General features: G+C 41.2%; 1 protein-coding gene across 4 annotated transcripts in view; it reads right to left on the bottom strand.

Moving 5' to 3' along the window:
- Positions 1 to 14653, bottom strand: part of MAPKAP1 (MAPK associated protein 1) — a 273338-nt gene that overhangs the window by 98872 nt on the left and 159813 nt on the right. For all 4 annotated transcript variants that reach the window (XM_064377972.1, XM_012458134.2, XM_064377978.1 and 1 more), the window contains exon 7: positions 3212 to 3321. In XM_064377972.1, coding sequence (XP_064234042.1) covers positions 3212 to 3321 — 110 coding nt within the window. The remainder of the gene's footprint in view (positions 1 to 3211; positions 3322 to 14653) is intronic.

Here is a 14653-nt window from a genome sequence, read left to right as displayed (position 1 = left end):
AATAAAAAGAGAAACATTTAAAAATAGGCATAAAAAATAGACCTTAGCAGAGAACTGACTGAAACATACTGTAAAAAGAGTACTATAGTATATTCTTTTCGCATGAGTATTAATAGGAAAAAAAAGTGCAGTGTTCATAAATAGTTATGACTTGATGAAATAATTACAAATAATGCAAATGAAAATTTTAGATCACTTACAAGTGTCTGTAAATGACAGCATATCCTAAAAAGCAAAATGATTTTAAAATCCTAAGGGCTTCCACTGACAAAGCTATTTACCTAAACAAAGAAGAGTTCTTTTGCTGAAGCAAATACATACCACCTTGTGATTTTTACAAATGAAAACTGGGGAAGAAGTGCCAGACTGAAGGACGAGAGAGTAAATATTAGGACTGCCATGAAGCCTACATTTTGGTTTAATAATGAAATAGTTTAAGTTCTAAATTTATTATTATTATTAAACAAACAGCTATGTGTTCAGTCTAGAAAAAAGGTAAGAGAAGTGAAATGTCTGCGGGCAAGGAATAAGTGCACTGTCAGTCTACTGAAGGATTTCTGAAATCTTGTTCTAGTACAACTAACCTCTAATGAATAATGTAATAACTGCTGACTCTACATGGCATGTGTATTTTGATTTAAAGTGGTATTTCCCTCCTTCTTCACTTAAGTTCAGTAAGGGTAGCAAAGAGACAAGTGCTGTTCTGTACTCAATCAGGTAAAAGCTATCTGAAGACAGGGCTGATCACTCTAATTCTGTCCCAGACATGGGGCATGGTAGGCACATTTTTGCAAAGACTAAGCCAGTCATTGTGAGAGGCTCAGGACGTCAGGATGAGTGTCTCTAACCTGGCATCTCTTCCCACCAAGTTCATGACTAAGTTCATGTGTCATAATGGGTAACTAATAGGTATTTATTTCATAGCTGACTGTGAACACCAACAATTTTTTTAAGTATTTTCTATGTGTTACTTTCTATGACAAGAGGATTTTCCTCTCTTCATTAATCGCTCTCCAAAAAAAGTCTACTCTACAATACAAAAGTTCAAAAACACCAGATGTACACTGCTTTTACCAACCTAACCTTAAACAAATATCTTTACCAAACTGGAGTGCCTTCTATTTTATGAGACCAGACTTTAAAAAGCTACAGTAAGAGCTTCTTTTATTAAAAAGCTTTTTTAGATTAAGAAAATGGACAGTAATTTATGTAAATATATTAATCTAAATTGGCTTCTTTTGTATGAAAAGGAATAAATAATGTAGATCACTGTTTTTCAGATAACCGAGTCCTAACTCTTTGCCAAGGATATGGCAAAGACTCTGATGGAAATGGCAGTGATGTGTACACAAAGGTGAACACAAATAAATGTGTGTATGGTAAGCACTGGGAATGAACACAGAAAAACGAGTATGCAATTGGACACAGACGACAGGAGACAGACGGAAAGACACTGCCTCAGCTGTGTCCAAATAAGTTCATAGGGGTTTCACGGTCTGAAAAATCTGTGACAGTGGAATTACTACTAAGAAGCTTAAAAAAGTTTCACCTTCTCCTTGGACAATTAAGAATAAGACCTTCTTAGAATATAATGCATTATATCACAAATATACATTTAGGAACAAAACAAGAGAAAAGAATCAGGATCTGAAAGGGTGAATGCCTATTAAATACCTTTGATTATCTGAAGCTGTTTAAAAGCTATTAGATTGGCACCTGGAACCCCAAAACCTCCATTTTTCCCTGAGAAGGAGTGGCTGTGCCTCTTCAATTATCTCCTAAATGCAAAGAAGTTTGACCCCCATGCAATGGATAAAAGTCACCCAAAAAATGAACAAAAGAGGTGTTTGGAAAAACCAGAACACCATTCATCCCAGCTAACGACTTGTTCATTATGAGTGATGATGGATAAAGACTTCTCATGCTGAGATGAAATCAAGATTTATATGCATTGTTTCCTCTCCCAACTTGTGGGAAGATCATCATCATTTAATTCTATCTCTGCGGCCAGTGATGGGCATCCAGAGAGCTGGTTATCAAACGGCGCAGTCAGCTGGCAAAAGCCGAAACGTGCAGTTGGCACATCTGGACGGAGCCGCCACAGCCGAGGGTGAACAATGACTCCTGGCAAGCATCCAAATTGCTTGCAGACGCTAGCAGGTCTCATCTACAACCGCCCCTACCAGCATCTCTCTCTCTCTCTCTTTTTTATGAGAATCAGATTTTCATTGCTCCATTCAATTGCTCTCCTCTGCCATTTTTTACAGCTCTTATCGTTCCCCTGGAATATGGCCTTGAGACAGCTCATCCGTGTCCTTCACTATGTTATCTCTTCTAACTTTTATTAAAACTTCAGCTTTCATCTGAAGATAGCTAATTAAATCTGGAACAGATTATATGCCCCCCCTTAAAAAGACCACAAAACTATTTTCTTCAACCCCAGCAATGCTTTTTTTTCCTTTCCAAAAGGTGAAATCAAAGCTGTTTAAGAAGACTCTTTATTTACAAAGCTAAGATAGTCAACATGTCATATATGAGTTGATTTATATTAAAGTTGTCTGTGGTATGACAAATCTTTGAGCTATTTCTCAAAATAATTATTTCTCAATCCTGGTATATAGCCTTTAAATATCACAGCTAATACTATAAGCATATTTTCTATACAAAGTTTGTAATGAGGAGTTAGATTATTTGTGCTCATCAAGTGATTTGTCTTTTTATTTGTCTTTTTTTTTTAAAGGTTGCCCTCATTTGGTAAGGATGAAGAGAAATTTTTCTTTTCTTCCTGATCCCACAAATATTAGTAACCAAAAGTTCTCCTATGGGAAATTATGTGAAAACATGAAACTGAAAGCAGTGATTCAAAGTTTAGGACTGATTTGGTTTTCAAGGTCAACTAATTATTAGCACAAGTAGCTCTGCCTGACTCTACCACAAATTATAAATGAAGGAACTTCCACAACTGATATGAATACATTCTTGTCACATATGCTGCTGACCCAGTCCCTTTCTCAGGCCCAGGGGCAGTGTACAATCAATCACCTTTTCCTGAGAATATCTGCTAACCAAACCTTCTAGCAACACCATTGGAAACAATCTAGCCAGCCATCACACACACACACAAACACACACACACACACACACACACACACACACGCCCTTTTAATAAGGGTTAAGCTTCTACTGCGAGAATATGATTTAACTATCCCACCTGAAATTTTCTGGGATCCTTTTCTTCGCTTCACTGCCTTTAGTAAGATTTCCTTCATGGTGACCTTTGTGTTGTCCACCTGAATAAGGGAGAATCCATGAGCAGCATTTCTGTAGGAAAAAACAAATATGAAATCATCACCAACATTCACCCAGAGGGATGTTATTGCGATCTTCACTGTGCTTAAGTAAGTTTTGAAGTAAGTGTATACTGAGGTGTCAATTATTTAAAAACAGGTTGAATAAATATACTACTAATGGTGGGGGGCAGGGGGGTTGATAAAAGCATTCTAGCATGAGCAGTTCCAAGTGAAAGAGAGGTCAGTCAGGCTTAGGGAAGGTTTTTCTAATTTGTTCCAAGTTGAACCTGAATGGTCTGTGCGGGTCAGCAGCACCATGGGTTCCTAGTGTTGGCTTCCAAAACAAATCCTGCAACAAGGATTGACAATTGAAAAACTTGGCTTGTTTCAGTAGATGTCACTGCAGGCAGATACTGCCATCATACTAAGCTTATGGTGCCCCAGACAAAAAAAAAAACGTCATGCGGGGGACAGCGGGGAGTAATACCCCAAAGTAATTGAGAAGGAGGAAAAGAAAATGCTCTAACTAGCTAGTAAACATAGTAAATATATATATATATATTTATTCATACACACACGCATATATTTTTTTTTGAGATGGAGTCTCACTGTATCGCCCAGGCTGGAGTGCAGTGGCATGATCTTGGCTCACTGCAACCTCCGCCTCCAGGGTTCAAGCGATTCTCCTGCCTCAGCCTGCTGAGTAGCTGGGATTACAGGCACCTGCCTCTGTGCCCGGCAGTTTTTTGTAGTTTTAGTAGAGATGGGGTTTCACCATCTTGGCCAGGCTGGTCTTGAACTCCTGACCTTGTGATCCACCTGCCGCAGCCTTCCCAAGTGCTGAGATTACAGGTGTGAGCCACTGCGCCTGGCCGCAGTTTTTTTTTTTTTTTTTTTAAATGCAGTCTGTACACTTCAGTAGGAATGGTTTAATATACTTAGTCCTAGAAAATCAAGATATTAGCTGAAGCACAAGTAATTATAAGATAAAACACTAACACTCCTTGTAAGCTTTCAATTAATCAAATTGTCTGGGGGAAAGGCTTCATCTAGATCAGAAAAAAACCACTAACGAACAAGTACTCTAAAACAGAAGCCCACCTCCTGTGTGAGGTATAACTTCACCAAGACTGTTAATTGCAATAGCGAGTATCACAAATACTACTCACTACGCTTGGGCACTGGAACAAAACAGACCAATTCCAAGTAGCTCATGTAACAAACGGGACCCAAGTTTCCAACTATGGAACATGGGAATTGCCACAAGGAGTTTGGTCGCATTCCCATTTCCCCATAAGAATCTCTAAAGGGAACATGGCCAAAAAACATGGCAGAACTTCATATTGACAAGAAATCTGAAAGAAAAGCCAAGCCCCAAGCTAATCTCTGGAAAAGCTTCCCAGTGGTAGGACAGGCTGGGAAGGGCCCTAAGCCTAGGTTGGACCCAACCAGGTGGCTGACTCTACATAGGGGATGGGGGTCGATTTCAAATCCAAGGACCTAATTTGCTTCCCTAATACAGAGACGTCTCCATAACCCTCCTCTCCATACGGCTTGCTGTTTAATCCTTGACATTCCATTTGTTAAAAAGCAAAAGCCGACACTGGTCTGGCCAGCCCCATCATCCATTTTAACTTGGTCAAGTTCTTGCTATTGAACAGCAGGCCTGAGAACTGTCAAGCTAATTTTACTGAACACTCTGTTACTGAATCATGCCTGAGTCCCGGCCATTCTTTACCTCAGAAGCTGGACCCCATCCCAGAACAATCTTTAAAAGTTTATTTTACTGATCAAAGCAAAATAAGAAAAAGCTCTTTTTAAAAAACTATATTTAGGGAGCGATGCAGTAAGTGATACTTTGGCAAGAGTACTGAAATGTAAAGTGCCTTGTGCATTTATAAACTTGAGGGTATTTGCTCTGGCGCTAGGCCAGCGTGTGTTTGGAACAAATGCCAGTCAACCACGTTCAGATTTGCCTTCCCCTGCTTTCTCCTCAGAAGTCAGTATGCGCTCCATCTGTGACAATATGTTGTGCGATGGATGAGTAGGGTCTAAAAGAGAACACAAGTTCTTGGGTACTCACAAACCAGTACTGGCCTGGACCTCATGAACTGCCATCCACCTGGTTCTACTGGAACTACTGTAGATTTCAGCCTGCTTAGAGACTGCTTACGTTCCCCTCCTAATCTGCTGCCGACTGACAGCATTATTTCCAGCCAATACGTTTATCATTTTCAGTAAAGGCGGACTAAAAGCTCAAAAGGAAGCCTTGTGTTTGGACTAACTTCCATAAATTAAAAGTGTCCTTTTAAAAGATTTTTGAGCAAAGGAAAATCCCCAGTCTGTATTTTCCTGTCATTTTACCAAAACGTACCTGGGTGACAAGGTTAAAGCAAGCAGAGGAAATCCCTGGCACTTATCATCCACAGGCATTACTGATAAATTGTGTGGTGGAGGAATAAAGGATTACCTTCTGTATTTTTTCATTACACTTTTCTTTTGTTACAGAATACATAAATCCATTGTGGCACAATGTAATATGTATCACCATGCTACACCTGCGGACGCTTCCGAGCGGCTGCCATGTCTGTGCAGTCAGGAATGATAAGTGAACCACCCGTGAATGTTAACGATAGTGATCATTCTGAGGTAACTCGGCTCTCCATCTTCCTTTACAGCCTCCGTGCTGAAGCCAGGGTAGCAAGGTTCATGAGAGGAAAATGAAAACAACAGCGAAGGGAAGGGGCACGCGCGGCCCTCGGAATGGACCTTCGTGAGTGTGCAGTATCTTACTCTGGGGCTCCATTTCGGTAAAAACGTGCACGTTAAAAGGAGAAAGAGGTTCTGCCCTGCGTGCTGCACATTCAGGCAGACCTAATAAGAGTTTCCTTAGGTCAGTCCCACGCTCCGCTCCTTTCCCTCCAGATGAATGCCAACTTTGGATCTTGTTCCACGTCTACAGCACTTTAGGCGGGGAGATGGCAGGGCTTTGTTTTTTGAGTAACACCCTCATATGTTTCTGAAACGTAAGAGCATAGAATGCAAGTGGTTCTCAGCCTCCGTCTAGGTGCAAGTGTTAAGTTATGCTCCCATTTAACAAGTGGAGATGGAGACTTGCCACCACAATTTTCAGCTTGACTTGAAACATTCTGGGTTTTATGCCTCATTTCTTTATATCCAGGATTTTTAATGGGCTTTCTAAAAAGTCTATTGAAATATATCTTTTAAAGCCTTTATTTAATGTGGGACGCTGGGTTTGAAGCTGAGAAGACAATGATCTTGGCGGGAGTGGTGGTGGCGGGCAGGCAGGGTGCTCCTGGTCCTGGTCTGCCTTCGAGGTGGCATGCGCTCCAGTCTCTGGGTTGGGACCTGTGCCGGGGTGACCAGCCCTCAGATAAACAGGTAGGGTATACACACAGACCCAAAGTCTCGGCTCAGAAACCGCTCCTCCTCCTGCTTGCCCTGTGGACAGACAACTTGTTTTCCCCCAGAGCAGGGCATTCTAGGGACACTGGAGGGAAGAAGCAGCTGTCTTTCCACAGCTCCTTGGCTGTCCATGCTGGGTCTAGGATGAAACTCCACTTCAGGGAGCAGATTAAACACTGCCAGGAGTGCTTCAGTCAATTCAAAGTTAGGTCCTGTCAAGTCTTGTAACCACTGAACAATGTATGGGAATTTTAAAAAGAGACTCCTCACTTGAGGAGTTCAGCTCTGTCCCAGCACACAGCCATTCAATTACCCCAGAGAAGTTTGTATGCCAGCATGAACCCACGGCAAGCAGCCTTTCTGTACTAAGCAGTAAGCAAGAGACAATGGGAGCCACAGAACCCACAGGGACAAAGGTCTTCATGTGAAAAGCTTAGATTCTATCTTTACGAACAGAGCTGGAACCAGAGTGCAAGTTTGAAGGCAGCATACTGGAGAGGAAAGGGCATAGGCTGGAAGTTAAATACCCTTGGACCCAAATCCCAGTTCCATGGCTAATGGAGATGTTGCTGGAACATGTGGGAACCTCAGCTGCAGCCATGAAATGAGTAGGCTACTTCCCTACGAAACTGTCAAGCACCTCACACTATGATGGCCAACAGTACAGGGAGTTTCCCAGTGTTAGTTCTCTTTTGTTTCCCTTGTCCTAAGTCATCGTCCCAAGGGAAGAGGCCCCATTTCAGCCCCCACTTCCCCTGCTGCCTAAACAGAGACTGTTTGGCGGGGCGGGCAGAGGGGGGGAATCCTCAAAACTCATTATCTGTCTTTGGTAACACAGGGGCATTAAAATGTATGATTTGTTGAGCTTGGTGGCAACATTCAGGCACTGCCAGTGAGCAGCCTATGGCCCAAGCATCAAAACGTCCCAAAAACTCCAAGGACAGCACTCTGGGTTCAGTTTTCACAGCTCTCCTTTTTGATAGTGTTAACTATGGAAGCAGGTATGTTCCACCTCAACTTAATTCATAGGCTTTGAATGGTGATGATGGAAATCAAAAATCGTGATGTGTAGAGAATTTCAACAAGATTTATTAAGAACTTTTTGATTTGCACAATACAAGTTGTCTACTGCTTAACAATGATAATGAAACAGCAACCACTATTTATTGAATACTTTCTATGTGCTAGGTGCTATTTTAAGTTTTTTAAAATAAATCTGTATTGACTCATTCCATCCTAAAATAGGCATAATTATTATACCCATTTTATGGAAACTGAGGCTGAAGGCATTAGGGAATTTACCTGAGGTCACTCATCTATTAAAAATCCTGTTTTGGATTCAGAAGTCAACAATACGGTCCCTAACCCAAGTTGCACAGTCCAGTGGAGGAGAAAGACAAGAAGCCAGCAAACAATTATAGTTCTGTGTGACAGTCCACAAAGGTGGAGGCAAGTTCAGAGTGCTGTCAAAACACGGGGCACTTAACCCAGCCATGCAGAGGTGAGAGGGTCCAAGAGGCTTACTAATGGGGATGATGTCTCAAAACACAGTCACTGTTTAGCTCTAAACCAAGGTAGGAGAGACAGTGGCAGTGCTGGAGGCAGCAGAGCCCAGTAAGTTCTAGAATGAAGTGACCTGGTTTGGAGTCCCAGCTCTGCTTTCATGGGTAACAACATAATCACTTTAACTTCATTTCCTCGTCTACAAAATGAGGATGATAATTATTCTTAAATTGTAAGATTGTTGTGAAGGCAAAATACTTCTAAAGTACTTACCACAAAACCTGTCATATAATAAATGCTTATAGGCCAGCCATTGGTTTAAAAAAAAAAAAAAGATAAATGCTTAAACAACAGTTCATATATAATAACCATAAGCATTTTCTTCATATGTACAATGAAGTAATATTTAATGATAAGACAATGATAATAGTCTACATTTATTGAGCCCTTACTTTGTTTAATCCTCCTAGAAAAGGTAGGTGCTATTATCAGTCCCATTTGATAATAGAGAAAATTGAGGTTTGGCAAGGTTGAGACATTTGTCTGGAGATATAGAATAAGTTAATAAGTCATACAACTAATAAGTCCTGAAGAACCCAGGACTTGAACTCAAGCAGCTAGACTCCAAAGTCTGCATTTGTTAACCCCTTACAAGAGTCTTAGGGACTCAGGGAAAGAACAGACTTCCAGAGAACACATCTTCCATACTGGAACCACTGACCCAATCTGTGGAAAAGGTTCAACTTCCAGTGTAACAAATTCAGTTTGACTATAAATGTTCTGACTCTTAGACTAACCATATGACCTACAAGATTTTAAAAGAGACCTTGGAGAATGTCATGGTTTCAAAAGCCACAGTCTCAGTTTGCAGAAGTAAGAAAAGCCTGCCAAGAGCAGTTCTGGAGCCTCCAGTCCTGACCAGTTCACAATAGTGATGAAGACAAACTCTGGTTCCCAATCTGCTCTGGCCCAATTCCATGCATGTTCATTCTCTAGCATTTCAAGGTAGAAAATGAAAATATATGAGCAAGAGAAAGCCTTGTAATAACTGCAGCATGCCTGCTTTAAAATAAGTCCTTTGAGTATTACTTTATCCATAAAAAGAGTTTACACTAGAGTGAATGTCACATTTTGTTTCCCCTTACACTGACCAAATTTTTTTTTAAAGATCAAAGCGTATTGTGGGAGCATGCAATGTTTGACATTGGACAAAGTATTCTTTTTCAAAACAGACATTTTCCAAAAACATAACTCGCTAGACTAATGGGCAGTGAGAAGCCAAAATGACTGCCCTCCGCCTTCTCCTTGTGTATCTTTGCCAGAGTCCTTGGGACTTGCCAAATCCGGTCATGCCTGCTTAGCTTGCTCGACTGATTGTGCCAGAAAAGAAAATAAGACACAGATGTATTTGAGCTCTTTGAGATGCCAGTAAGAGAGACAGCTAATGGCTTCATTTCGACCCTCCCCTTCCAGCTGGGCACAGGTGGGGGATAATGAGGTCCCTCTCCCTAATCAAACTCAATTATTTACTACTCTATATAACCGCAAAGACATTCACATTCCGTTCAGAATATAAAACACACCGTGGGCTACTTCCAACCACTGCCACTGGGTATTTATAACAAACTCAAGTGGCTAACAGTTTGCCTTGGCAGGAGTTTAAGTGTGTAAAGTTTTGCAAACTGTTTCTGTTCAAATATGTCCTGCTGAAATGGGGTCCCAGGCGGGGTTCCATAACTGTCAGGTCAGTGAACTGCATAACATCTGAGAATGTATTCACCATGCAGTGCAGACAGGATCTGGAAATCAAACGCTTCGTTCTATCACAACCTTCTGAGAAGCATCACAGTTTTTTCAACAGCAAGACTGACATTGTATTAATAAACATTCCAAGTCACTAGCCTGACATGTACATAGCAGCAGCTGACAGACTCCGACATAAGCTGAGGGGAGAACAGAGGAAATCAAAATGAGACATAGTAACTAAACACGGCCAAAGGGGGAAGCATCACCAAACCAATCACATGGGCTCAGAAATGGGAGCTCCTGACTTTGAAGATACATATTAACTAAAGCAACAATCTGGTATAATTTTTAGATACAAAGTGAGTTGATGGTTATCTAAAATGTGTGCTTTTATGGTAGGAACAAAGCTAATCCTGGCACAATTTCAAAACATTCCAGTGAGCGAAACATACATATTTAGCTTGTCTGACCTTTAAATTCTTACAAGTATGTAATTAATGCTTTCCATCTTTATTACTTGCTCCAATATTTCTGTCACTTTAAACAGACACAAAGAAAAATCCTTTCTTTTCTCTAGACAGTAGCTGTTGCCAAAAAGGAAATCAAGTCAGATTTACAAATACAAAATTAAACAGGCTGCATATGTTACATTTCCACACACGAGGACAATCTGGACAATGAAAATGTTTGCTAATACAACAGAATGAAAAGAAAACACACAGTTGGTCCTCTATGACTCAAGCAAACAATAAATAACCAGGATAATTTATACCCATATTGTCAGGCCTGGTTACAAAGAACACAAGCATCTTCTTTTATTCCTTATTCTATTTTAGCTCTGCCTCTTACCAAACAATATGGCCTTGAGTTAGTAACTACCTGTCTCTGATCCTCAGCTTACATATTATAAAAGTGAATTGTGTATAAGAAATTTTACTGATGGGTTGTGGCCAATTTTAAAATATAATAAAAAAGAAATAAATGATAAAAAAAGAAATAAATGAGATAGCATCTACTGGAGGCATGAAACCGAATGAGTGTGTGACAATGTTCTCCTCCCCCCACCACCCCTGGGGTTTTTTTCATTCTCTAGACCACAAGGCAATAGCATATAACAGAAGAAAAGACTTCAAAGCTAATGGCACCCTTTAATAAAGGTATGGTCACTTGGGGTATACTGTGGATTTATTATCAAGAAGGTAAACTAAAGCACCCCACTCTTCTGAAAAGCTTGCAGACAGTAAAGAGCATGAATGAACCTAGGAAACACCTCTTTTAAAAAGCAGCTCACCTTTGCCTTTCTGCAGAACCAAGAGAAGCCAAGGCAGTCTCTGGGAGCCTGCTGGGCCACAATGCCCAAGGCAGCCCAGCTTCTGGGCTAAGACCCTCCACTGTTACCTGATAACCCCTCATGCAAACAGCTCTTGGATAGAACTGTTCCTTCCTCATGTTCCTGTAATATACCAAACATTTAAAGGAAAACACATATATATAGGAGGCAGTTTAACTGCTCTGACTTCTAACCTAAGGAGATTCTGACCATTTTATTGGCCTTGACTTTTTTTTTTTTTTTTTTTTCCTTTAAAGCCCTTCTTTCCTACTCCAGAGTAGAATCCCAGCATGAAACCTTAATGTCAACACATATAAGGTAATGATATTACCACAGTTGTTTTTGTCATTGTCACTTCTGAACTCAATTCAGTCTCACAAATTCTGACTAAATTAGGCCTGTGTTGGGAACGGGAGAAGGAGATGAACAAGGCAGGTCCCTACCCTTGAGAGGCACTTAGCCCACTGAAGATCTCCTTCTCCCTTGTTCTACTTTGTCTAAAGGAACAGAAGCCTTTGGCTTGGTCACTACTGGCAAGAAGCATTTTTTGAGATGCTGGGCACTATCTGAGCTCCAGCTCTTTATCTGGTTTTAAGGGCTAGCCAAAAACCTTCCCATTCCTCCCACTCTCTACTTTTCCCCTCTGACACTCCTGATATCCAAACATCTTTACTGCTTAGGCTCAAAGTAGTCAGCAAGTTAGGGATTCGCATTTACAGACATATTTGCTCTGTCCAAAATCAATCAGCAACAATGGATAGCTTAGGAATCCACTTGTAGATTTGCTAAAAGAGGCAGTTTCCATTAGCAGGCTCCTAATTTGCAAGTTGTTAGAATAATCCATTCTCCTTCTCCAAACAACAACGCTACATCCAGGGGTTTCCTGGGGCCCAAGGGCTCTAGATATAGTCCTGATTTAGTAAGAACATCAGAAGACATCCAATTTCACCTGCTCTCCACGGAACATTTCTCCAATGAGAAATTCATTTATTAATAAGTTAATTAGTTCCTCTTTTAAAAATATAAATAATTATAAAACATAATTCACTATCTTTGCATGATGGAATGAAGACAAATTAAAAAACTGATTTTATATGCAGAAACAGATCTATTTCCCAATTTTGCTACAATGGACACATATTAATTATATAATTAAAAAAACTCAAAGGAAGGTTAAACCCCATTCTCACCTTCATGTGAATTATTCCCACTGAGAATCTCTGATAGAAATAACAATAGCAACTATGTAACACTTCCTACATACAAGAGTCTCAGCTAACATTAATCATCACAGCAGCATTTCCTGAGGTTCAAGAGCCCCCAGGAATCACAGATGAATTTAAAGACTAAGTTTCAGAATTTAAAAATCTGGTTTTTCACGGTGATGGGAACATCTAGTTCCAGCTACTCAGGAGAACTGTTTGAACCCAAGAGTTCCAGTCCAGCTTAGGCAGCATAGCGAGATACTGTCTCTGAAAGATTTTTTTAATTAAAAACAATTTTGATTTTAGTCTAATGAAAAGCACATATAGATGTATTATCTACACATATCAATATATGTATGATATGATATGGATGTATAGATATATATCTATATACGCTTTTCTCTGAACTGAAAGCGAAATTATATGTGTCACCACACATTTTATGCATGTCACCATGTGTGTGTGGGGGTTGTATGAGATACAGATATAGATGTAGGCCCCTTCTCAATCCTCATCTTCCATGTTCCTCATTTTCAACCCACTTGGGGAACCCTGAGCCACTGCCTAGGGGAGATACACCTGAGAAAGCCACCCGGCCCACATTAGACAAATGTGAACAAAAAAATTATTAAGCCAGGTGTGGTGGCTCATGCCTGTAATCCCAGCATTTTGGGAGGCCGAGGCAGGCGGATCACCTGAGGTACAAAAACTAGCTGGTCACGGTGGCAGGTGCCTGTAATTCCAGCTACTTGGGAGGCTGAGGCAGAACTGCTTGAGCCCGAGAGGTGGAGGTTGCAGTGAGCCAAGATCACACCATTGCACTTCAGCCTGGGTGATGACAGAGAGAGGGAGAGATGGGGGGGAAGGGGGGAGAGGGGGAGAGAGAGAGAGAAGGAGAGGGGGGAGGGAGGGGAGAGTGGGGGAGAGAGAGGGGAGGGGGGAGAGAGAGAGTGGAGGGGACAGGGGAGAGAGGGGAGGAGGGAGGAAGGGAGGAAAGAAGGAAAGAAAGGAAAGGGAAGGAAGGGAAAGGGATGGAGGGAAGGAGGAGAGGAGGGAGGGAGAGAGGGAGGAAAAAAGGAAGAAAGAGAGAAAGAAAGAAAAAAGAAAGAAGGAAACTTATTGGGAAAAGCTGGAATTTGACCAACAAACCAACCCCATGCCCATTTGTCTATGTAGTCTATAGCTATTCTCACACACTACAATGGCAACGCTGAGTTACAGAAACTCTATGGCCCATAGTCTAAAATATTTACTATCTGACCCTTTGCAGAAAAAGTGTGCTGGGCCAGAAGTGGTGGCTGAAGCTTGTAATCCCAGCACTTTGGGAAGCTGAGGTGAGCAGATCACTTGAGTCCAGGAGTTCGAGAACAGCCTAGGCAACATAGTGAAACTCTGTCTCTACAAAAATACAAAAATTAGTTGGGCATGGTGGCACATGCCTATAGTCCCAGCTACTGGGGAGGCTGAGGTTGGAGGATTGCTTGAACATGGGAGGCAGAGGTTGCAGTAAGTCAAGATGATATCACTACACTCCAGCCTGGGTGACAGAGCAATACCCTGGGTCAAAATTAGAAAAAAAAAAGGTTGCCAACCCTAGGATAAGGTGGTGGGATTTGGTGGGTTATGTTATTGTCACTATTAATAAACAATTTTATTATTTAATAAGCAGCTAGAGTTATTTGACATCACTAAAAAATTTAGTAAAAGTCAAATGGCATTACTGCAAGCTGCGTACAGAACTTGTTTGCTGAATAGAGTGAGAGAATTCAGTGGGCACAAAGATCTCTATTAACAGTCTTGCTGGTCTCTGAAAAATCTGTGCTGTTTGGTGCCAAGTCACACTATGTACAAGTATCAGCCAGGCAGAGCCCACTTATATATACAGCAAGCAACAGATTAGTAGAGTGACCAATCTGGTTTACCCAGGATGGAGGAAAGGGTGGGAGGTGAGTGCCAGGGGGTACTCATGGATATAGAACTTCCAGTTTTGAAACAGGGAGAGTCCTCGGCAAACCACCACAAATTGGTCATACTAACAGAAAGCATGGTGGGCCAAACGCAAAGCAGAGTTTTCTAGGCCAGTAGCAGTGGCTCACATCTGTAATCCTAATAACACTTTGGGAGGCCGAGGCAGGAGGACTGCTTGAGCTTAG

This window comes from Aotus nancymaae, unplaced genomic scaffold (assembly GCF_030222135.1).
Source record: "Aotus nancymaae isolate 86718 unplaced genomic scaffold, 86718_ANA_hifiasm-v0.15.2.pri h1tg000003l, whole genome shotgun sequence".
In the NCBI taxonomy this organism is placed as follows: domain Eukaryota; kingdom Metazoa; phylum Chordata; class Mammalia; order Primates; family Aotidae; genus Aotus; species Aotus nancymaae.
Note: the sequence above shows the minus strand (reverse complement) of the source record. Positions and strands in the feature narration are given on the sequence as shown.